The sequence below is a fragment of the Ischnura elegans genome, chromosome X, assembly GCF_921293095.1.
Source record: "Ischnura elegans chromosome X, ioIscEleg1.1, whole genome shotgun sequence".
Taxonomy (NCBI): domain Eukaryota; kingdom Metazoa; phylum Arthropoda; class Insecta; order Odonata; family Coenagrionidae; genus Ischnura; species Ischnura elegans.
In genome coordinates, this window is record NC_060259.1 from 54,468,963 (window position 1) to 54,494,894 (window position 25,932).

At 40.0% G+C, this 25,932-nt stretch overlaps 1 protein-coding gene across 1 annotated transcript; it reads right to left on the reverse strand.

The window, feature by feature from the left end:
- Positions 1-2,446: 2,446 nt before the first annotated feature.
- Positions 2,447-25,258, reverse strand: LOC124170541 (protein DENND6B). Its single transcript, XM_046549336.1, has 9 exons — positions 24,795-25,258; positions 24,356-24,628; positions 24,043-24,228; positions 23,689-23,930; positions 23,135-23,325; positions 20,198-20,466; positions 19,909-20,121; positions 17,864-18,096; positions 2,447-4,671 (listed from the first exon to the last, which is right to left on the reverse strand). Exons 1-8 carry the CDS (start codon positions 24,954-24,956, stop codon positions 17,899-17,901), a joined length of 1,734 nt encoding a protein of 577 aa, XP_046405292.1. The 5' UTR covers positions 24,957-25,258; the 3' UTR covers positions 2,447-4,671; positions 17,864-17,898.
- Positions 25,259-25,932: the final 674 nt, after the last annotated feature.

A 25,932-nucleotide genomic window follows, 5' to 3' on the forward strand; every position in this document is an offset into this window, starting at 1 on the left:
CCGAGGCTGGTAAGATCAATACCCATGAAACTTACACACTAGGCTCTAAGAGCAGAGCAGAGATTCTGGGTTAAAATCCATGTATTACTTCAGGACACTCACACAATTGCAATTCTTCAGGAAGAGTTTGTCAAATCTATATGGAAAAATAGCAAGGGAGGAGAACAAGCTCCAAAATCCCAACATGCAGGTTTCATTATTTATTGATGACAGTGCATTCCACCAAAATGCCTTCAATGTCCCACAACATGCACAAAAAATTCTTCTTGAGGATGCCCCCACAAAATGAGAGAATTTTGAGCACAAAAAACTTTGCCCACTTTCCATGATCCCTCTGCCCTTAAATATGTATCAAAGCAACAATTGGGTTGAACTAATGAGTGGTAACAAAGTAATATCTCTATCCTTCAGCATATTTAAAACAGATTTCTTTGGATAAGTATCCCAATATATAGAATTTCAAAGTTTTTGAGCCAACCTTGAGAACTTCAGTTCTATTCCAAATCATAACTTCCCCAAAACTTTCATGGAATACACTTTGGAATGCTTCAACATAAATCTGGAGGTAAAAAATAGCCATCACTGCAATTATATCTTATCAAATAACATACTGTCGGTAAAAAAAGCAAGACACCTGAGTTTGAGGAGCTCCATGGTCTAAATGAAGCAATCAATTTCAATGCAACAAAAAGCAAACTATAGAGAATTTATTCCTCTGCAGAATCATTTACTTAAAACACTTTCAGCCCCATATTATTTCCTGTTCTCAATTTTTTTTCTGAAAAAACTACCTGTTTCATGAGTGTAATATCAAGTTGCCAAACTTTGAGCGCTTGGTATTCCCGCAGTTTTCGTTCCAATAACTTGGAATTTTGATGTAGAAACCCAGATCCATTATTAACAGTTAGCAGAAAAAAAATTATTTATACTAAGAAAATTGATGTATTTGTTGTAAACAATGCAAATATTTGCTAACTTCAAAACCAATGAATCAATTGAAAACTGATCAGGTTTGATTGAGGTTCAAAAAAGGATAAGACCTAACGGGACGCATATCTGACAGTATTTAAGTTTTTTAAGCTCTAGTTTATTGACCCAAAGATTTATAGTCACAACAAGGCCACTAATATTCAACTTAGTCCAAACAGACCATTTCGGAAGAAACGAGCATAGCATGAGCGCATTCAAACAAGACGAGACGGACTGGAAATTTCAGGCGACGCAAACTGCGTATATCACATTGCTGCGCCTTCGCCCCTTCACTTTGAAGGCAATGACGCATCGTCACATGCAAGGTCACGATGTCACATGCAAGATTGGACGTGTTCTTCCCTTGCTCCTTCACTCATAGCCTCGTTCCTTGAAAGACAGAGGGAGCGCACTCCTTCCCCTCGACCTCCCCTTCAACGCTCTTCACTTATAAGCATTCCCGATTTCTTCTATCCACCATTTAGTCCAACAATATACACACTCGTTCGAATTTTTTATACCGCAGGTTTGGACACCAACATAATTTTCAATTGCAATAATCCTCATAATAGCCTCTGAAGATAATTTTGAAAAATCAGGTCTTTAGCGTAATGGAAATTACTCGGCAAGACAGATTTTGACTATTAACCAGGCATTGTCCTTCAAAACTACAATTTCTCTACGTTTGATGTGCGATTACTATTTGCAGTATAAATGTTGCAGGATACCCACTCGTGGCAGTAAATTTAGCGGGCCCGCTGGAGTGAAAAACCCCACGCAATCTTTTCCATGTTCATCTCTGAGGTACCGACGTGATGGCGCGATGCTTAGAAGAAAGAAATGCAAACAGGAGCTTTTTAAAAATATGTCACTAGGGGAGAAACTCCCCTACCTGCCACTTGTTTTTGACCTAGGGTTTCAGATGACTCACGCTGAAAACCAAGGCCACTCAATTCCCCTTGCACTTGCGACCGGCGAAGGGGAGGGAGGAAGATAAGTAGTTTGTGTAAGAGACGCACCCCCATTTTCGGCTGCAATTTCTGGGAAAAAAAGGCCTCTTACACGTGCTTGCATGGTATTCAAGGAACAGTGAAAAATTCCACATAAAAATAATCTGCCTTGATTTGGACTGAATCTATGAGTCCAGGAATGAAAGTTTCATGCTTGATGATTATTAGGAACAATCACTATTGCATCTAATTGCTGAAAAATCTAAAAGCAATTATTGACACCATATTTTGAAGTACTGCTCACAAAGTCAGAGAAAACAAATTTTATCAAGGTCCAGGCAAATAACTTCACCGGTCAGTTTTTCTTAAATTCATGTTCACAATCGGTGACATACACAAAAATTTGAATCTCTTTCAGATACTGAACTTATTTATGACAAATCAAGAGCAACTGGCTGGAATTTGCATATACAATAAGAATATTGCCAACAATTTTGCACCTAAATCATAAAATAACTTTCTCAGAATAACATGGTTAATCACCTTTTATTACAAGAGTAATAACAAACAGGCGGTTTCCAAAGTAATATTACCAGATATGGCATACATTATGTGTGAGATTCTTGAGCATTGGTCTTTGGAGACTTTTTTAAGAAAGAAGTTTTTCTCCTTCCTACCATCAAATCATTTCATACTTCCAGATTACCCTATTTTTGGACAAAGACTACCTCTCCTTTAATTTTCGTTAAAATATTAGTCTTCTAATTCTACTAGGATGATAAAAACCATACATATTTTGGGAAATATGCAAAAATACACTTCTTGAACCAAAATTTCGTTTCAAAAGGGAAGAGCCCCACCAAACAAAGCCCAAATGGATGAGAAAAGGTACACATCAAGGTATGGGGACTTTTTCCATAACACTATCAATGATTTTTAAGGAGGATTGAGTGCCAACCGCACAAAACTGGACAACAAAATTACCTGCCAACAAAATTACTTCGCTTGGCTTATTTAGGGTTTCAATTCTCATTGGATTTTAAACCCAAATTTTTTATAGAAATTGAGTAGAAAACCCCCATACCAAGCCCTGTGGGAAATTCCTATTTAAGAGAAATTGACAATTAGAGGACCAGCAGTGGTGGTGGTAGTTCAATAAAGGAATACATTTTCAGAGCCAATCAAAATCAACAGAGATGAGGACATGCAATTGGGTCACTTTAAATTAATCAATGAATAGGCCTCACTTTGAACTACAAGCAGTGCAAACTAAGAGTGATTAGCATCAATTTTAAAGTTTAAGGTACAATTAATCTATATGAGGGTACACACAAAAGAATTTAAGTGCAGTGCAGGCAAAGGAGAATGGGAATTGTAATCAATAGAAAGAATACATGTTAAAGTAATTATGTGCAGTGCAAACTAAGATGGGTGATACCATCATCAATTCTGTAAATTCCAGGAAAATGAACCACGGAAGAGGCTGTGTGAAAAGAATTGTGTCCACTCTTAAGTTACGACAAGCAATTGCAAAAGTATAAAAGAACAACTCATCCAATGCTAGAAAGAAAGTATATCTACCATCCAGAGAATTATTGCTCACAATGAGTGCCCACTGACTTACTTAAATTCACAGTCAGGCACGAACACACAATTATGCCAAACATAATACTGCAAGTGCATGAGTTAAGAAAGATCATGGTACAAAAAAGTAATGGCATAAACATCTAACCAAATTTGTTCTTTGCTCTGTGACTCATGAGAGCTACTCATTTTTAATAAATAATATGAACAATAAAGAATTAACCATGAAAGATATGACAACCTTTTCCTAGCCAGAGAAACAATGACAAGTTTTGTTTTTATGGCTTCAAGGAGTACCAAAAAAGAATAGGATTCTCAATTTACCATGTTTATATGACTCTGACATCATTACATCAAGGTAGCTATTTGAAGATTTCTTGATGGATTCTCAATAAACCATCACCCTACATGGAAAATTACTCAAATATTACTTAAAATATTTATCAATAAAGATTTTGAACTATCAGGCTGGCCTTAAAAAATTAAGCAATCCAGTACGAACAAATATACCTATATTGTAATAAATTATACCTTTTCATAAAATGAAACAGAATGGTAATGATTAATAACATGAAAGTTTCAAGACAAATCACACATCTGTAGCATAGAAAACTGTTTCTATCCACATTGTTCATTTTATCACACTCCCCCAGCACTTCACAGCTCTATTCACACACACATTAAAAAACTCTTGTTTTCTTTTGACCATAAATCCCATTCAATTGAGTGACTACATCACAAATGTTACAAGGGTAACTTAAAGATGCGTAGTAGAGATACAAAGATCTGCCATTGCCTCAGATCAATCTTACAAAAGACATCCAACAGGCTGATTAGTATCCCCTAAACTGAGGTATTCAACACAACAGCATAACTCTCTTGAGAGAGTTTAAAAAATGTTAGCTTTTCAAGCCAATAGTCAGTTGTTATACAACTTAAGTCAATTAGTTGGGCTTTGTAAAGTGATGCAAATCAGCTGTTCCTAAGTAATTATCAACTATTAATTTTTTAATTTTTGCTTCACATCTGAGTAAAACAGTGATTGTTAAATGTCAATCACTTCAGAAGTCCAGTCCAGCACCCCTTACCATGATATGGCAATCAGTTCAACAGGCAGCACTCAAGGAGAAACAGTCCAAAATTAGGGTTAAGAAACATCTGAAAATACCTGCAACATAAAAAAATTATCCATTAATGTTATCATCATGAGTTACATAAGCACAACTACCATGTGTAAATGCAACAAGGTTAGCACCAATCATGCATTTATGTAACAGGGCATTATTATCAGAAGTGCATGATCACCTACAGTGATCCTAGTGGAGATCAGAGCATGGGTGATAAACTAAATCACTACTCAGATTGTTGATGTAGAAAATACAATACCACATTCCAATTATTATCATAGGCATGATCATAGAAATAATGTATGCATACACAATATTGTCGTGTTCCGACTTTCGCACGTTTGCAAGGTTCTCCCCCCTCCTCCGGCCAATATCAGATAGCCTTCACCTTTCCTCCTTTTACGTTCTTCGCGACCTATGACCTATCTCTCTTTGGCTTTCAATACAAGTTCTCACGATTCCATATTAGGCTTGCCAACCCTTCTTGGCCAGGTTCTCACGAAGGAGAGCCCTCATGAGGTCAAAGGCTATTTCCAAACTTTTCGCCTCGCGTATTTTCTTGAGACATACGCTCATTAATTTTCGCCATCCCTTTGAAATCACCGCTCATATCGCAGTGACCGCATCCGGGATACATCCGGGAAAACACTCAACTCTCGCTTCTGACGTAAGATTAACTCATCCCACCTTGGTTAATAAATTCATATAGAATACGGGTCTTTCCTAAAGGTCGTGAGAAACTACGCATTTATTCTGTTTGCACGTGTCGAGCGACCCGTGGAATATTCCAGAGAGGGGACCCATTATAAATAGGTAAACTCGGAGACGCCAAGCATCATTCGCTCTTCTGGACGTGGAACCTCTGCCACTCTGATTCTCGCCTTGTCAGCCGACAAACCAGCGTCTTCTCTCCACCACATCGCCAGTTAAGCCGATCGTTCGATCCTCCTCGAACTATCCATCCGACTCTCCAACTCTGCTTCGCCATGAGCTCTTTTGACGAGTAAGTTAAAGCCAAAGTCTCACATGTATTCTCACTGAATGTTATTAAATGGACTTTACTTAAGAAATGGGTGTGTATTCCTTTATAATGACTGCCTCTGTTAATTAAGATCCTTCTCTACCTCTAGCTACGAATCCCCAAATAGTATCGTGCTCTTTCGAGGTCACGACAAATGGTGTATATGCACCGGGTAAATTACAAGCAGTCTTATAAAAGAATTCACATCGCACTTTGTGCATAAATTAGATATTAGTTATGTTTTTTTCTTTTTTGAGCAAGGCGTGTGGGAAACGCCCTATGTTGTAAGATGTATGAATTCATTTCTCTCTTACAGGAAGTGTTTTTTATGTTGCATGTTTGCTCTTTTTTATGATCTGTGTCGAGTTTTGATTATGTGTTAGGCAGGGTTTTGCTTTCCAGGAAATGTTCTTGATTTTGTGTTTGCGTGTGTAATATTTAAGTGCGTGTGTAGTACTTAAGTATAGGGTTTTTATTTTCGCTTCCTACCTGTGCTTCGCGTAAGAGTCTCTCCGTTCAACCTGTATTTAGTTTCTTCTGAGTTTTGAGGGTAAATTCATGTCGACGTCAAGAACGCCGCCCCCAAAAAGAAGTGACCGTTTGGCAGGAAAATCTCCTGCGTATCGTATTCCCGTAAATCCTACTAGGCGTCCGGCTGCGGACTCCGAAACGAGTGACTCAGAGGGTGAGTTGAGGGAAGATAAGGTCCTTGTCACGGACTTAAGAACGTTGCAAATAAACACAGCGGAGATGGCAGATGGTGGGACAGCAGCGCCGACCACGGAGGCTGGCCCTTCAGGCGAAAATAATACTTCGACATTTCCTCGTATAGGTGGAGTCCATCTGACGCCACCGAAGTTTAGCGGGAATGCAAACGAATGCCCCTTGCAATTTTTATCTACCTTCAATAAGATTAGCACTGCCAACTCATGGTCAACCGACGCACGATTAAGACTTTTCCCATGTTTTCTAGAAAGTACTGCCCAAAGATGGTTGCAAGCACTTCCGGCCTATGACGTAGAATCAGGTGCCCTTCGTGGCACCTGGGAAGAACTGGTGGCGGCCTTCAAGGCTGCCTTCAAGGGGACGATGTCGGATGAGATGAAGGCCCATAGATTGAACGAGCGCACTCAGCAAGCGTTCGAAACCTCCGAATCATATTTCTATGACGTGACCGCCTTATGCAAAGAGGTTGATCCCCAAATGCGTGAATCGGAAAAAATCCGTAACATCCTCAAGGGGCTGAGGCCAGATATTGTAAGGGTCGTGTTGCCTATGAAGGCTAGGACCTGTGAAGAATTATTAGAATTTATTAAGCTGCATGAGGCAGCCATTTTGGTCTCGGAAACCGTGAAAGAAAAAACTACCCCTCAGAAAGCAGTTGAGCAATCGAACGCCTCGATAGGACGATTAGAAAAAGAAATCTCTCGTCTTCGCGGCGAATTGGAAAGGAGTAGACGTTATTCAGGCCCACCAATGAGGCAAGGAACCCCTCGTTATTATCAGGAAAGGCCCCCTCCGAGTCCTAGGATCAATCAAGAGAGATTTAACCCCCAGAACAGAGGTCAAGGCGGACCAAATCAGGCGACGCCGCCGAGGCGCCAACCTTATGATCAAAAACCGAGGACTCCTGATGGGCGCATAGTTTGCTACAGTTGCGGGAAAACCGGGCATTACGCTTCCGTATGCCCGAATAAACCAGATCAGGGGCCTCGGCCCGCCCCACGTGAAAAAAAGATCGTGGGAAACTCAAATGCGCGGATGTAATAGAGGCAGCATTCGCGGATAGACCGGACGTTAAAGACCTCCTTCTCATCAAAGCCGACGTAGAGGACCACCTAGATCAGACAGTTTTAGTTGATACGGGAGCTGGGATTTGCGTTCTAAGAGACGATCTAGTAAGATCTCCAATTCGCAAAACCTCGCTGGGTATAAAAGGGGCAGACGGAACTCCAGTGAAGGTATTGGGAATGGCTGCCGTAAAAATTAGGCTTAAGGGGAAAGCTGAGTTCCATTTAGAAGCAATAGTCATTAAAAATGCCTACGTCTCCTTGGTGTTGGGAAATGATTTCTTACGCCGTACTCGAGCGAGGATAGATCTTCACTCAGGCATAGTTGGGCTAAAATGGGGAGACGAAGAAATCTTTCTGGCGACGAATTTCTTTAATCCCGACTTTTCTGACTCATCCTCGGATGAGGATGATGATGAGCAGGGTGAGTTGGACAAATTGCGACTCGGATACGACTTAACTGTTCCCCCTAGATCTCAAATTAAATATGAGGGTCCACGAAGGACGAACGCACCTAGGGATATTTTAGTGACGACAGCAATGCTCACTCAACGGGGGTTGAGTGTCGAAGTTCCCCAGAGCGGCGACAATATAGTAGCTATGGTTTGTAACCACCGATTCGTTCCTCAAAAACTATTCAAGGGGACTACCCTAGGGAGGAGGCTTAGACACGAAAATACCGGAGGGGGAGATATAGATTTTGGCGAAGTGGAAGAGGTTGATTTCATTGAAAATTTTCCAGAGCCGTTAGACATTAATCCGGATTTGAATCGACAAGGCTGTTAATTTAAAATGAAAGCAACCTATTACAGCCAATTTTTCCATGTTTCTTGATCTATTTTTGAATCTTTTTCTGTCAACAAATTGTTCTTAGTATTTTTTTTCTGTCTTGGAGAATGCGTTCTCAAACTTGCCCCGCTTTCATGAGTAAATTGACACTCTTACATTTAAATACTATTTACAGTTAAATGTAGAACAATTTGTTGACCCCCATTAGTTATAAGTGATGCAATTGTGTGTGGAATTGTTGTATGTGGCATGCGATGAAAAATTGGCCGAAAGGGCGGCCGAGGAGATGTATCAGCAAACCAGTGGGAAAAGACTGAAGGAGAGGTAAGCAAGTTAAAACCGTGAGAAATCACATCCTTAAGTCACTCAACGGCTCGGCGCCCAGGCGCCACTCCAAAGAGGCAGGACAAGGAGCTTTCAGCTAACCGGTGAGCGGATAAAGGTAGATATTTTTTCTCTTTTTTTCATAGTCGCCTGACTGAGAGAAGTGGGAGGCAACCCGCCATACACCACTTCCTTCCTTGAAGCAGCGATTACGCATTTAGGGCGTTGTCTCCTTGCGGGCATGAATGGGAGTCACAATGTAACGTACTCGCGAGTAGATTTTGTTAGCTTGCCTGTGAGAATAATGCTTGAGTATGAGAGTAATTTCGATGTAATTAACATGTGTTTATTTTTCAGCAATTACCGCCCGAGCTGTGAACAGCCGTAAGAGCGGTGACGCCAAAATGCATAATTTTGGTTGATTTTTTAAAGGCTTCGATTGGAGTGAAATCCTCGAAGTATTATGGGTGGGATGTTGAAGCCAATCAGTGTAATAATTTTTGGCCGGCGTGAGATGCGCTTGGGGCCAGAGGAGAGCAAGGGATGAGAGACACCCCTCCTCCTTTTAAAGTGTTTTGTTGTTTTAAGAAGTAAAAGTTTTCAGTGGTACCACTTACGTAATTATTTTGGGAGATGAGGACCTCTCCTAGGGTCAGTATCTGGGGACGCCTAGAGGCCCGTGTTGAATTAATAAGTTTATGATGCATCATGTTGTTAATTGCCAGTAATGTACAAGTGTTAGTACATGGGCTTGAATGTATTTTATGAAATACTTTTGCCGGTAATACGTCAGGGAACGTATGGGCATGGAGGCTAGGTAAGCCAAGTTTTATTAAGTAATTTGCCGGTAATACGTCAGAGAACGTATGGGCGCAGTGGCTAGATAAGCCAAGTTAGCACAAGTTGGTGCTTTTTGTTCGTTTGGGTAATGAGGAATTACCCCGGTTTTAGATTACACTGAAAGAGGCTCAACAAGATTAAAAATGGTGCAATTCTTAAGCACTTTTATGAGGAAAGTTCGGTTTGCTGTTATGCAACGAACTGATCGCAGAAATATTAAGCTAAGATTTTTTTCTTAGGGGTACTGAAATATTTTTGTATCCACCTGACTGTGGGTCGGTGGAAAAGAAGTTATGTATTACTTATGAGAACGTGGATTGTTATTCAGCTAGACTTTTCCTCACGCAATTTTACATGACCTAGTCGCCTGTGAAGCGCAGCATGTTAATTAATTGGAGGAATTTAATTACTTACATACTTCCACTATTCAGTAATTTCAAGTACTTTTAGAAACAAACGTTTATCCGTCATAATTAACCTGATATATTTTAATTGTCCAGCTGAGAGTTTTAAACGACTTGTTAAAAAACCCATAAGGTTTTCTGATTACACGACCTTTAATGCCACTTGTGAAATAACTAGCGGAAGCGAAAAGACTTGATCACTCTTACTGACTTCCTATTATTATTGTTCACTGTAGGTGCATTTTGTTTATTTCCTCAACGGAACTCTCTTTGCGCCAACGGCTAACCACGCCACTTCCTGTTATCGCGTGGCAAGCGCTCTTGCTTCACGCGAGGATGGCTCATGGCGTGTTTTGAAAGAGTGTGTGTCATTATCTCCTGTGGGCGTGTCTCCGGATGGGAGGCAGCCATTTTTAAAACACAGTCGACTCTCTACTGGCTTCTGGCATTTCATGGTGCCTGGCAATTTTTAAGATGCTGTGATATTTCTTTTGTATACTTTTATGAATCTTTTTTTTTTTACTCAATTCTTAAGCGTTTGAATTCAGACTAAAAGTCTCCTTGGATTTGCTTGTACTCTTAACAGGCCGCTTGTCACGTCCTCTGTGACCATGACGCCTCAGAGGATTCTAGCCTGTGAAAATGGGAGGGGCCTGCGCCTCCTAGTGGCAGCGGTCCTGCTGACCACGCCCACTCAAGGCGCGCCAAGAGCTGGCAGCCAATCACCCCACGTTGACCTGACCGCTGGCGCATACCTCAGGAACCTTCCAAATATAACCATTTATGAGACGGCGTTAGCCCTGGCGTTTCGGTGGGACTTCAACCCAGGCTAGCTTCAGCTACTGAGAGAGATGGTTGGAAGGGCCTGCAAAACAGCTGATAATCGGCCAGTATGCAGTCTCCCACGGCTCGCGGTCGACTCTGCTCTTCGCGATTGGGACAGACGGAATTGGTTCGAATCCTTGTCGGAGGCACCCCTGGCCACGGATGGGGGCGCAATGGTGAACACCTTCACGCTTCCCACGCGCAGACATTCCAAACGAATGATAATTTCCGCGGAAGAAGCGAGGGAGCTGGAGAACGATTTGGCTGAGATGGGAGGTGTCAAAAATCTCTCAGCGCCTTGCATACCTACGTACGCACCGGCCTCGGGAGATAGGCCTGATTTTGGCCTACTGACCCTCATCACTTCCACCATAGCAGCCCAAAGAGATGTCCTAGCCATGTGTCAGACGCGTAGGCTGAGCCCCTCGGTCGTGAATGTGGATAGACTTCGCGCTGAGTTATTATCACTGCAGCGCTCTGTCCACAGCCGAGGTTGGGAGCTGGCGATCCAACACTTCTCCAGATATTACGTTCTACCACTCCTTGATTGTTTACTATCCCCTTCGTCCTTATACCTATTCCTAGTGATACCTCTGACAAAGGCTAACACCACGTCAGTCTCACTCCACTCCTTTATCCCCATTCCCTTTGCCTACGGCGATTTCACTTGTCAAATCACGGCCCCTGCGGCGGAATTGGCTCTAGTACGTACCGCTGAAGGAGTAAAGTTGGGAAGTCTGCAGTGTAACCCTTATCGAGATGAGTTGTGCTCTCTCGAGTCGGTACGAGAAGACGAGTCCGTTCCGGCCAAGTGTGCGAAATTAGTCGCCCTTGGGGGGACGGCAGAAGAAGCAGCCAAGGTCTGCCCACTACATTGTCAACGATCATCGGAGACCCGGGTCATATCGCTTGGCCCGGCCACCTTTCTGATTACTCATCCTCCGGCCGATGCTGTGATCCGTTGCGACGCAGTCAGGTGGAGTGATTGGGGCGCTAGGAGAAAGGGTTCCTTTCGCATTACCCTTCCCTGCGACTGCCAACTGTCTTACAATGGCAGTATAGTCGCTCCTACTTTTCCCTGTTTACCCTCAGCCAACCCTACCTTATCCGTCCGACGCCTCATTCCTGCGGAATGGTCGTTGCTCCTATCCGTTTCCCTTCCCCCTTTCTCAAAAGCGCACTCCTTATCCTGCACGGATCTGGACGAATGTACCAAATCATCATGGGATCCGGAGAGCCATTCCTCGCTTGAACTTCGGCCGTGGATGTTATATTTGAATATCGCCATAATCCTTTTCCTCTGCCTCCCCTCCTTGTTCCTCAGCCTTTTACCTTATGTTACCTGTAATCGTCCTCCTGTACCTTTTTACCTGAGTACGAACGACACATCGCCATCGGATCGCCCTCCCCCAACGTCACCTACGAGACTTGGCCCTCCGTTAATTCCCCCTCCGCCCATTCCAACCGCAGCTGCTAGCTTCCGCCGTCCGTTACCCACCCCCGCCGTAACCGGTCCTGTTTATGAGGAAATACTGGAGACAGTCTACTTGCCCATGAGACGTCGGCCGTAGAACTTGTTTTGTGTTTAGTGTTTTTTGCGTGTGCTATTGTGACTAGCTTTTTCCGTTTAGTGCTTTTTTGGTTGTTGGTGTTTTTTGTGTTTTTGGGTTATTGGTGTTTTATTCTTTGTCTTGGGACTGCTCTTCAAGCTTAATTTTTTTGGACTCTTGGAGTCGATTAGTGTATATTTTCTTTGTTCTGTGTTCTGATTACAATCTGTTTTGAGTTTTTTATCAGCTATGTTGTGCCTTCGGCCTCTTGCTGGTCTTCATTGGCATTTTAATGGACTCGTTCACTTGCCTATGCTGTTGGACTTTTGGGCGCATAGAGCGTTGCCAATGCTACGATGCTTCATTTATTTACTGCATCGAATTCCTTTTATTATTTTTTTGATTTTTTTGTGTATATTTTTGCGTATTTGCTATTATGGTTTGTCGTTTTGGTTTATGTGGGTACGAACATTTTCGTTTTTCCTAGATTTTGCTCTGCACCCTGTAGTTGTGCAGGCTTGTATTTGCTAGTGTTTTGGTAATGGGATAAATATTTAGTGTTTTTTTTCTGTGTTGGGTGATCCTTTTCGCCCGTTGCTGTCTTTTTTGTGTGTTTTTCCCACTTTTCATGAGTGTTGGTTGATATTTTTGTGCTAAGGTACGGCTGACTTCATCAGCCCTAGTTTTATTGCTGGTATTGGGTTTTTTCGTTTTCGTATGTTGCCATTTTATTTTGTGTAATTCAAGTTGCATGTCGCTTCTCTGTACGGCGTGCATTTCGTTGTCATTTTTGAGGTTATTTGGTGTTTTGATTATTTTCTGGTGTTTTGTATTTTTGTATCTATGGCTTTGGCTTATGGTTTTTACTTGCTCGTCCATTAGTGTTATCTAGGGTCATTTTTCGGGGACGAAAAACGCTTTTCCAAGGGGGGAAGTGATGTCGTGTTCCGACTTTCGCACGTTTGCAAGGTTCTCCCCCCTCCTCCGGCCAATATCAGATAGCCTTCACCTTTCCTCCTTTTACGTTCTTCGCGACCTATGACCTATCTCTCTTTGGCTTTCAATACAAGTTCTCACGATTCCATATTAGGCTTGCCAACCCTTCTTGGCCAGGTTCTCACGAAGGAGAGCCCTCATGAGGTCAAAGGCTATTTCCAAACTTTTCGCCTCGCGTATTTTCTTGAGACATACGCTCATTAATTTTCGCCATCCCTTTGAAATCACCGCTCATATCGCAGTGACCGCATCCGGGATACATCCGGGAAAACACTCAACTCTCGCTTCTGACGTAAGATTAACTCATCCCACCTTGGTTAATAAATTCATATAGAATACGGGTCTTTCCTAAAGGTCGTGAGAAACTACGCATTTATTCTGTTTGCACGTGTCGAGCGACCCGTGGAATATTCCAGAGAGGGGACCCATTATAAATAGGTAAACTCGGAGACGCCAAGCATCATTCGCTCTTCTGGACGTGGAACCTCTGCCACTCTGATTCTCGCCTTGTCAGCCGACAAACCAGCGTCTTCTCTCCACCACATCGCCAGTTAAGCCGATCGTTCGATCCTCCTCGAACTATCCATCCGACTCTCCAACTCTGCTTCGCCATGAGCTCTTTTGACGAGTAAGTTAAAGCCAAAGTCTCACATGTATTCTCACTGAATGTTATTAAATGGACTTTACTTAAGAAATGGGTGTGTATTCCTTTATAATGACTGCCTCTGTTAATTAAGATCCTTCTCTACCTCTAGCTACGAATCCCCAAATAGTATCGTGCTCTTTCGAGGTCACGACAATATGATGGTAAAAACTGTGACACCCCCAAGCACCCAACAGCTTTACTCTAGAGTGCTGCTGTGGGTAATGGAAGGCAGCATGTTTCATAATGGTATTAGTAACCCTGTAATAATTTAATTGTACTTTTATTTGTGGAATTCACTGGAAAAATAATTCTACAGTGGCACTTTCTCTCTCATAATTGCTTCTGCACAATTTTTCTTTTGAGTTATACACAATGCCACAGCACCATATAATCCTAAAGAGGCAGCATTATGAACTACGCATTATGACTGTTCAGATATACATATACACAAATATTTCCTCTTACAATCATATGCAGCAGAGCCAAGCCTTGACAATGTGGACCATAATATTTTACTAGGCAAATGGGAATCATTGGGTATCAACCTTTTCCCTACTTAAGATGAAAATATACGTCTAGACGTTTCTTGACCCAAGAGACGAAAGCAGCAAATTTTCGTCGTAGATTTTCCAACGCAGCTGAACAAATGCCGAATATATAAGTTTCCTAGCTCTCCCCCTCTTATGACGGTTGCGGGTGTGCGATGTTTTTGTTTCGGGAACAAACACTGTGGTGCTTAGGCTTAACCCTCAAAATCCGGAAGCAGGTACCCCGACCCCTCGTCTTATATTACCCCTCTTAGCAGTAAGGGACTGAGGTCATACAATTGTTTATCCAGTCATTTTGCAAAATAAATATATGTTCCTTTCTCAAAAAATATAAACTAAGAATTGAATTATTTGTCTTTTGAGCAGCGTTTACAATTTTGAAACTAAATTCTACGATAAATATTAACTTATATCTCGATTTCAGTATAAACATCCACATGGAAATTGTTACTGCATTTAATGCGCTAAAATTGATGGTAGAGCTTCGTTCAAAATTTGACAATTCTCAGAATAAAACAAGGAATTCAATTCGAAGTCTGCAATTTACGTTCAAGCAACAATTATCCACATAGCTAATTCATATAAACAAAGCATGATGGACTGCAAACTAATGCCACTGGTAAGGTTATAAACCCCGAAAGGAGGGAGCCCAGCTATCCTCAGAGTCCGAGATAATGGGGAGTCCCCACAAGGAAGGGTCGAAAAAGGTTGGTGCTGAGAGTGTGTGATTATCCGTTACGTAGCAGTATGCTATGAAACTAAGCACTAACTAATCTTAATTGAAATAAATCTGGTTCCATACTTGTAAAAAATCCATGGGGCAATAGTAAGCAGTGTTTCTATAGGAAAAACTGCTGAATAACAAGTACAATAGTCAAAATGACACTGGCTGGTTGTTAACTTATACTGAAAGGTTCTTTCCTTCCAACAGGTTATTCGCTCTCGTCAATTCATTTTTCACTTGGACCTACTTTAACACTCATCAGATGTCACCAGTGTCCAACCATGGTATGTGTGAACGCACGCTGGTTCTGACATCATCTTTACGCTGGTTGACAATGATGGTAGTGTGAACGGGGAATAAATTATCAAGTCACCTGATACGCAAGATAAATATGTTTTCATAAGAGAAACTATTCACTTTATTAAGTGTTTTATTCGTCCATATCTACATCAACATTTAATTTAATAGAAATTACAGCTTATATTTCGCCTGGAAGTCAGTATTAAGGGAAAATCGGATTGGGAACATAATGTTGCATTTTTGCAACTTTGACAGAATTAGGTATTCTATAGGCAGTTATGCAACCTGCATTGCCATATATTGCTGCCTCGCAGAAATGTGCCGTTTTTACTGTCAGACATAATCCCAAGCCTTTGTTTGAGTTTAGTACATTGCTCAACAGCTTCCAAAGGAACATTTTTACTCTCTCTCAAGGAGGATAAAATTCAGTGAGACTGCCTAAGTTTAATAACGTGGCTGGATAGTGCATGATGGCAGCAAAATACAGTTGAGCTATCCGAGGTTCAATTTGGGGCATGAAGGTACGAGGATCAGAAAGAAGATTGTCAATGGAAGCCAACCTCAACCAGAAATTCCCATCTTAGTGTGCAAATACAAAGAATCTAAACATGAGCACTTCATTTTTGCATCCCTCATTATGGCAAAAGTACTTGGCTGGCTGGTAGGTCTTCTTTTGGAAAATAGTTTCATTGGCTATGCCCCCTCCTTTTTTACTAATATAAACATGTGAAATAAAGGTGGTTATGAAACATTTAATAATCCTTTTAATACCATAGCCAAGCATGGAAGACCAGATTAACACATCCATTTTTTCACGCAAATAGCTCATATTTGCAGCATGCACATTGATTCAAGCCTGAATTCCTAATTCCATGTAAAAGTAAAATGGCTTAATAAAACTGGTCAAGAACAGGGAATTAAATATTGACCATTTATCTGAAAATTTGTAGGCCAATTCTGGAAAATATTTTCTGCTGTTTTATTGAGTATTAAAAAAAAATGTTAATTTTGATCAGTGGGATGCATAACTACACAAAGTTAGAGCTTACCCAAGGCTCATTATCACCACATGCCACTGGAAAATGAGTGCCTGAGGGGTTAGGGTTGAGCCTCTAGCTCATCTAAATTTTGTACTAACTAGTATTGTAACGCGTAACATGACATGTGTACTGAATGCAGATGATGTAAATATTCTAGCTAAAAATAACAATTTAGACACATTAATTGATAATTTCCCATCTCTAATACAAGGCATGCAGATGCAGTGTGACAATAATCACTTAACTATAAATAATGACAAAAGTAAATAAAATTGCTCTCTGCAAGGTACTGTCCAGACCACTGAGTTATTTTCCAGCCAGAATACTCACATTAACACAGTCCACCAAGCGAATAATATTCGCTAACATTATACAAACATAAATAAAAATAGAAGGTGAAATAAAGAGAGAGGAATACAAACACATGAAGTTGATACTTATATTACTCAAAAAACCTTAGGAGAATTTCACTTGGAATAGAGCCTTCCATGCATAGGAGACCAGAAGAATGAAAGACATTCATGTCAAAATCTACAAACTTAGCTCTTGCATCAAAGTTTTGAGGAACATTACAAAGTGAGTTACTTCACACTACAGATATGTTTTTCCACCAAGTGAAGCCTGAACACTTTTCACAGATTGAAATTGATGTTATTGTAGACAAGATGAGCATTCAGGCAAAAGATTTGTCCTTAGCAATCATTAATTAGCCATATTCAAGGACTCATTTTGACTTATTAGACAAAACTTTGAGGTGCCAAGGTTTTTTATATAATGGCTTTGTAGAGATTCCTAGATTTAAAAAAATTATCATGGTTAAAATTTGTTTTTGCGCCAATTATTTCAGTACTGATTCTTTCTGACCTCAAGAACTGGAGGAACTGAGAACTGAAGAATTAAATCAACCCTTCCCTAACTATTATTATTATTATGGAGGATCGTAAGCATGACATTAATGGGAATGGGGCATACGTAGAACAGTTAAGATGCAATACCCATTCTACTGATAAGCTGAATATTCTTGAAAAAACTAACAAAATGGGCAAAGACAAGAGATCACATTTGATCGACTGATCATGGAGCAAATACCACTTGAATGCACCAAATGGTTGACACTTGACCAGAGAATTATCAAATTTTTAGAATAGAAATGTTTAATTTCATTTCTTACTGAATTTCATATATGCCATGGCATTTCCAAGGCAACTGCATCATGTATCTCAATAAATGTTTAAATTTCCACAGCTTGGAAACAATGGAGTTTCAACCCTATCCATCAAGGTGAAAAAATGCCAAAAATTGTATTCCCTAACTATGGACTCTTGAAATAAGAACAATTCCTCCTAAAATGCCCAGTATGAACTCAAAATGGTCAAGAATGATTGCATGAGCATAATAGGAAAAATTTTACAGAACGTGAAATTTGTGATACTTACAAAAGAAGACCAATAGCTTAATATACGTCAAATCATCAGCTAGACTTCAACACAGTTTTGAGGTCCTCAGGAAGAGTGCATATTATGTCATCCATTCTTAATTTCAACTGCTGCCGGGTGCTTTTATTTAAAGGAACATCTTCAGACTCGGACTGCTCTAATTTATGCCTAATTCTCAAAATCATGTCTACTACTTCAACTTCTTGTTTGCCTCTAACCCAGAGCTTCAAATTCTGAAAATTAAGCAAATATGAGATACACATTAGAACAAAACAACTACTCAGTATGAAGAATCTTTATAGTTACATTATAGAAACAAACCCCATCAAACTTGGAAGAATAAAGAATTTTTGGAAAAAATACACAAAAAACAAATATCAGTCACATAACCAAACTGTACTCTCAAACTCAATATCCACCTGAGCTCAAGTTCCAGACTTAAGCTCCATATATACATAACAAACTAACATTATTTTCACATTCCTGCACCCAGATTCTATACCCGCACTTAGCTTCCCTAAAATGTGCTGACACCCTGACCATACATCAGCAGCCAAGTTTCAAATCCAGGCCCCACATCCCTAAACTACAGGCAGTCAAAGAACCAAACCTTACCCTTCCATCTCTGTTTCTTGCCCATGACCGCATCCATCCACATGAGGAGGATACTCAACCACGACCACCCGTTGACGATCCACAATCAACCATCATGAAATTTGACCACGACCAACCATCATGGTATTTGAACCCTGGCCCACTGGGTGGAAAGCCAACACACTAGCCACCACAACAACCAGAACCCCACAAATTGAAGGCCAAAGTTCTCTAAATAATGATGGGAACTGAGTCTCTCTCGCTCTCTTCTGCATATTTCTACCTGGACAGAGTACAACCATGCCTCATGTTTGCATGCAGGTCTAAAGAGCTATAGTCATGAAAAGAACTACAGAATCATGGGATAGCACAAAAATCGAGAACCCATCACTAGAAGATAAATCACAGAGATGCTCTGTCTAAATTACAACAATCCCATGAGTTGCATCCCACAGTACTTAAGTTGAAGCCTGGTTCCTTCAACAAAAATTTGCCTACCTACTTCTCCACCACCATTATTTTAATTTAATTCACTGGGAATCATTTATGGTAATTAGTGCTTCATCAAATTAATGAAATTTTCATTGTCCTTTTATACCCATTTCCCACCATATGGCAGCTGACCTCAAATTAAATGGTATATCATTCACATTTCTAGGCATTACCAGGACATTGGTATGGAATAAATTAGAGGGGGATTTAAGAATCTCTTTAACTGTTCAATAAAGTTCCATATGCCCACTAGACATCCAAAATGCCTAGTTTACTTTGCAACTGACAATGCTATGCAGCCAAAAACACAAATGTCTCCTAGAATTAAGTAGGAAAAGGTTAAACCACTCTTTGGCTACTTCCTCAGGGGCATCCACCCACCATTATAATTTGGGAAAACGAACGTTTGAGTTTTATCCCCAGTTTTGGGAATGACTGCTTTTAAAAATTGTCAACAAGTAAAGAATGGGAATTGTCAAGCTAAAATTTAGTCACCAAGAAATCCAAAATATACCTGCATAGACTCTGTACTCGACATTGATAATGCTAAAATACTAATAAAGACACAAATTTAAATAAGAAAACTTAAGGAGACCTCACATTCAAGAAAATAATGATATCCAAAGCGACATAAGGCAGAAGAGAAGTGATTTGAGACTTTTAAATAATTATAAACATAATAAAGGCACTTTTGATTGCTTTTTGAATGGTTTCCCCCCCCCCCTGCAAATGCATAAATATTTATGATGTGAATATGTATTATGAATTACCACTCATGAGGTGCCCAGGAAAGGAGAAGAAACATTGGCCTCAAAATAGTAAGATATGTACCAACATTTCAAAGCTGTTTTTTATGGCTTCCAAAGATTCCTTAAAAAACCACAAATTAAAGTGAAAAAAAAAACAGAAACTATTGATATCTTAACCATAGTACTGTGCAGAGTACAAGACATACTCACAGCATCAGATAAAGCTTCTAGCTGAAGAACTTGGAGTTTTTGACTGACTTCACGGTACCTAGTATTAAACCAACCACTGAAATTTGCCGAGCGGAAAAACCGCCTGTACAATCCAACCCAGTCACCTTTTGTCCCTGACGTCAGCTGAGGACCTGATGTTCCTAATGTGGCAATAAAATCATCAGGATTAAAAGGTCTAGGGGTTGGAGCAGCCTGAAATGCAAAATGATAAAGGTCGATCAAAAGTTCTCTCTCCTCAGACCTCAGCATTTACATCAACAATACTTACTTTATAAGGGGATATGTTTTTTTGTAACGGCATTAGACTTGCCATATATCTCTCAAGAGGTATCATAAAACTCTGTGTGAGTTCAAGTAAATGTCTTCGGAGCAAAGCAGTTTGAACCTCAGATGGTCTTTTAGTTTGTACACCTTTCAATAACTTCTTTAATATAGTTTTATCTTTATGTAAAAATGGCCTGTAATATGTGTACACCCCAGGTTTGGAGTCCAGCATCTTTAGGTTTCCTCCTTTTTTTAACTTATGTTTTTGATATGCTGGAAGAAATGAGACGAACTTTATAAGTTATATCAAATATGATACTCTAATTATTAGAGATGGGTCGAATAGCAGATTTCTCGAACTCGAATATCGAATTCGAATGTTAAATCATTGCTCGAATATTCGAATACCTTGAATACTAGAATTGTGCAAAGCCTATTAAACGTTCGTTTCTTCTTCTATTTCCCTTGATGAATGTATAAATAAAAAGGTATACAGTGGAACCTCGATCTATCGTTTTTCAGGGGGGACGAAAAAAACGATGAATGCGGGAATGTTTGACTAGGTTGCCAAAGCAGCAGGAAACCCAATATTTTTGCGAATAATTGTGATTTCCTTGAAAGGATTCAAACAGGAATTTAGCTGATTAATGGAATATTTATTTTTATGGAAACAATTTGGGCATATAGCTGATTCAACTAACATCTCTTTCAAACATCACAACGGGACACACCATTTACACTGCTACGATGTATTTCTGTCTGATGTATACATTCATATCTACCAAATGCCATTTCAGCAGCACGCCCATCTGATCCTCTGCTTCATCCAACTTCTTATTTTCAACAGGTAGCCTTCTTTACCCTCACTCCTACTGTCAAGTGCATAGCAGACAATCCGAGGCATAATGCAAAATACACGCGCTTCTCCACCGGATTTTCTTCTTCTTCTTATATTATTTCGAGTATGCATACAAGTCAAAGGAGATTGAACTCGATGGTAACGCCAGATTTATTTTCCTATATCCACAGCCTCATGTAGGTTGAATGAAGCCAGGAGAAGTTGCTTATGCAGCACACTGATCACCTTGTTCATCGCCAGTTATTAATAAAACATGGTTGGACCTTGAGTAACAATTAGCTAACTCTGCACAGTGAAAAGATTTAATCTTCAACAGAACTTGAGCTAATATGAAAAATTCTCACTGCCTCTGGAGTTTGGCAATTTCGTCAGAGTTACGATGTCGAAGTCAACCACCAAGGAATTCCTGCTGGATTTTTGTATTTTTCCGTGCTCATCAATTTTACCATAATTATGCAGTGTTTTTTCCAGTGTGAGTGATTTATGTAGAGTCATGGACTGTGATACAGTAGTCAAAACTCGGATTGCCATTCTCTTTTGACATATGAATAGCAGCAGATCTTTGAATCCACATCGATGATAGCCATCCGCATGTCATGAATGGGCTCTGGGATATCTAAATACGATGTAATATGATGTTTTTCCACAGAGAAAGAATGCTCTCACCCACCACCATGTCAGGGGAAACACTTCCTCGGTTATTTTATGGTTCAATCATAGAAACTGACCTTGGAATGGATTATAGAAAGAATCTTCGGGTCAACTGCGGTAATAATATTGGGCCTCCTCTTTTGAAGGGAAAACAGTGGACTGGATAAATATTGACCTAACAATGCACTTCCTGTAGAGATTAGAGATGATAGTTGAAAGGCACGTAAGCCATCAATGAAAAAAATTCCCAGAAAACCATCATAGTAGCAGCCCTCGGAGAATAACTAGTGTCATCAGTCATCACCTAATCATCGAAGTCAAGTTCAAGAAGTGAAAGATAAGGTCCTTACAGGTTTTTAAGGGATGAATTAACTCCATTACATTGAATTTGAAACAAAAAGTGTTTGGATGAGAAGGGGAGTGAAACATCACGTGAAGACAAATAACCCGGCTTGCAAGTTGAAGGTCCCAGTGCCACATTCACGAGAGAAGGCTGATGAAGAAGCATTCCCAGGTATATTCAATCAACTCTTGCTAAAATTTCATGATAATTTTATAGTTGCTGAGCAGAAATTCAAAGATTTCGATAATCATTTGAATCAGCCCTAATGAAGAAACATTAAATCGGGCAAAAATATCTTGTACGGGAAAATTTTTTACGACCTTAAATGCAGAAAAATGCAGAATGCGGAAACACAAAATTTTTACAAGCTCACATAGGGAATAAATAAGGACCCCAAAAAATAAACACTAAATACAGAAGAACATTGAATGTGAAAACCTTAAATCCGGATCCGACTGTATTCTTCTATTGGACCTTCACACTCATTGTCCCTTCTGACTTCTTTCTTCACGGAAGCCTTTTGTTTACAGTTGACGTGGGCGTTTCCCTGCCTGACCTGGTAACCTCACCCCCTACCCTGAACTACACCCTTTTACCTGTCATCAGACAACTCTTGGCAACCAGACAGTAGTAATGCTCCATGGCTTTAACCATTAATAATGCAATACAGAATTCTCTGCTAAAATGGTGGCATAACCAACTAATCAGTCAAAAAATTAATGTATATGATACCACTTCAAGTTTAGCTCAAAGAGTAGAAGAAATTTGAGGCTGGCTGAGCCAACCACTGAGATGACGAATTTTACTGTCTCAAAATTGTAGGGTCAGATTAAAGTAGGTTGATCCACACAGTTCATGTATGGAGCATTATCAGTAAAAAATCATGACCTGGACTGACAAGAGTTCATCTCCCCTTAAGTAAGAGGTCAAGAATGTAAAGAAATTATTAGATCCCCGAGTGAATTTTGATCCATGCAAATGATTTGTCATTTTCTATTTTTCACAAAATACCAACTTCTTGGTGGGCTTCCCAATTATTACCATGGAAATACATTTAAATTTATTTCAATATACTCATACATACTCACCTAAATTTGGTGATTCGCATACTCTTATTATATGAGGCCAATGCTGAAGTGTTTTGGCAAAGAATGGGTTGGTAACTCCAAGTATAACTGGTGGCGGTGCATGCGATTTAGTAGTGTACTCCTTAAACTCACTGTCATGTATTGTAAAAAATGGCCTATAATCGGCACAAAACATCAGGGGGGCAATCATGCTAATGAATGAAAAGAAAAAAATTATTTCAACCACAATCCAAATCAGACCTGAAGAGAACAATCAGCAAAAATTGTGAGCAACGGACACAAATTGATGCGAATAGAATACATTTAGATTGCTAATGACAAATAATTTACTTGAAAAACTGAAAAACCAACAACGATCATTGAATATATACATTGTCCTCATGACTAAAGGATTGGTCCAATTTTTCATACAACCTTCGCTTAGTCATGAGAGCATATATTTTGAGGAACTATTGATTCTGATTCAAAGCCCACACACATCAACATCCAATACTGCTAAGCGCTCTATTTTATTCTAAACACAGTGGCGTATACAACACACAATTCAAACTTACCTAACAAGAGCCTGAACCATTTCAGAGCATGTTGAAGGCGAAGATGCCATTACAACTATTGGTTCAGCTGTCAATACTAACTCCCATAGCATATGAATGTGAGATAGAATAGGATAAAAGCACCTAAAAATGTTAATTTCATGGACTGAAGGTATGACTGTTGGTGTCAAAGATGAGTTAACTTTCAAAGGAGAAGTTGGAGAGGACAACCCAACTTTATTATTTTGACTTGGAATGTACGCCTGGCAAAAACAGAAAGGGAAAAAAGAATAATCAATAAAATTCTTTGAGTTGTGGATTCTATATATTTTTACTTTCCAAAACATTTTCTCGCATCAAACGCATGACACTCACCTGTATCACAGTCCCAAGCAAAGGTAGATTCACCAGTTCCCCAGGCACTGGTGCTGGCCACTGATCTATGTCATGGCATGCAGCTTCTATGCTCGGTTCCCCATTATCGAAGTATTCCGGGGCAATTAGAGCACAGACTTCCGTGAATAAATTAACGAAGGGAAATCTCGATATTAGGACAACGCTCTGAAAAAAAGCACTATCATTAATTACCTCAGATCCCATTACATGAATAAATATAAGTAAACCAAGAAGAATGCACGGCAATAACTGCTTCTAAGACATATGTCTATATATATTTTAGAAACCCAACCTTTTGAAAATATCCCCGTGGTAAAGTCTTGTCCTTCACTTGACGAAAATAAACGTAGCCACAATAGTGACCAGGGTCCGCTTGAAGGTATATGGGGCATTTTTGATTGTATAGCCTATGCTCTAATAAAAGACCTCTATGTCCTGGTGCTTGTCTGATACGGACATGGAACTGAGTGTCTCCCATACATCCCGAGTTCGAATCTGGGAAAGCTAGGTAACAAATGTTAGACTTCTCTTGTTCCGAGAGCTTCACATGGCCGGGATATATTACCTAAAACGTAGACGTATCACATGAAAATAATGCACTTCATAGGGATAGCATAATTCCTATATTAACTCCATCGTCTGCCGAGTGAAAAATGACAACCTATGTTTAAATGCAAGCCACTGATTTATAACAAAAACACTGCGTTTAACAACTGTAGTCCATTGCTTACCTCTATTGCTTGGCCTAATTCTAAATCAAATGTTACAATACATATGCAATGAGCCCATGTTGAAAACCTGTCCCAAGGCAGGACAGCAGATGAACGTATGTTTTCAGTACTTCCGCTATCTTCACCTTTATCACCACCACTCACAACACTGACAGAAGCCATTCCGAGGTTCGTCGAGACATAATCACTCGATAAGCGAAGTTAACACCTCTTTTAATTACCTTACTACAGAAAAACATACCATAGGAATGGCTATGCGATACACCATAATCAAATTGGTTACTAACACAGCTGCCAAACCAAACTTCACATGTGCAGCGCAACGAGCAGCGCAATTCCTTGCGTTCCTTGAGGTTGCCTTGGCTATTGTTGATGGGAAGGGACCTTGGGAAATTTAGATAATAGAAAGCATATACAGTAGGTTGATGGCTGTGACTTGAGCCATTTAAGAAATCATCACACATTTACGCGAACATTGGATGATATCTCAAACGCTCCGCGAGGAGTTAGCAGTTTTTGTCAAGTCTTAATGGTGTCGAATAACTGTATTTAAATGTCATGCGTAGCTACATAGAAAACCCTCTCTTGAAGGATTTCCACGCAAATAATCTCGATACGTGTTTTCCATATCACTGTTAATATCGCCCTAGATTACTCAAAATGTACATATTAGTGAATGGTGAAAGTATTTTTTTATGTTTATATTATGGTTGAAGAAATTGGTTATTTTTATATTATATGTTTGGTTTGAACATCGGTTTCGGGAGACTCGCATTGGGCATAAATAAGGTTTCTTTGAATGGATTTCTGGAGATGAATGGAACAATTAGTTTTTAGAATTTTTTCAATCGCTCTACTTACAAGTTTTTAATGGCTTTCTACCCAACTGACCCTGTCGAATTCCTGCATATAGGGTAGTTGCATTTAAATTTATTGGAGGTCATCTGTCATGGCCGATATGATGGCCAACTGTTCTGTTAAGGTCTAGTTGGCATTAGTAACTAGCCCGGCATATTTTTTGTGCATCTAAACATGGTGTCGCTCAAGGCCAAAGTGAGTGGGAGGAGAAGGGGGTTCAAATTTTCCCTCAAAATGTTCGGTGGAAATGGTTGGATGTGGTTGTGAGTCCACCTCCTTT

Excerpts from the sequence above, each read along its gene's own strand:
- LOC124170541 (XM_046549336.1), bottom strand. The coding sequence starts at position 24,956 with ATGGCTTCTGTCAGTGTTGTGAGTGGTGGTGATAAAGGTGAAGATAGC. Across the intron at positions 20,467-23,134 it reads ATGCGAATCACCAAATTTAG|CATATCAAAAACATAAGTTA; the intron begins GTGAGTATGTAT and ends CATTTCTTCCAG. Across the intron at positions 20,122-20,197 it reads AAAACATATCCCCTTATAAA|GCTGCTCCAACCCCTAGACC; the intron begins GTAAGTATTGTT and ends TTTGCATTTCAG.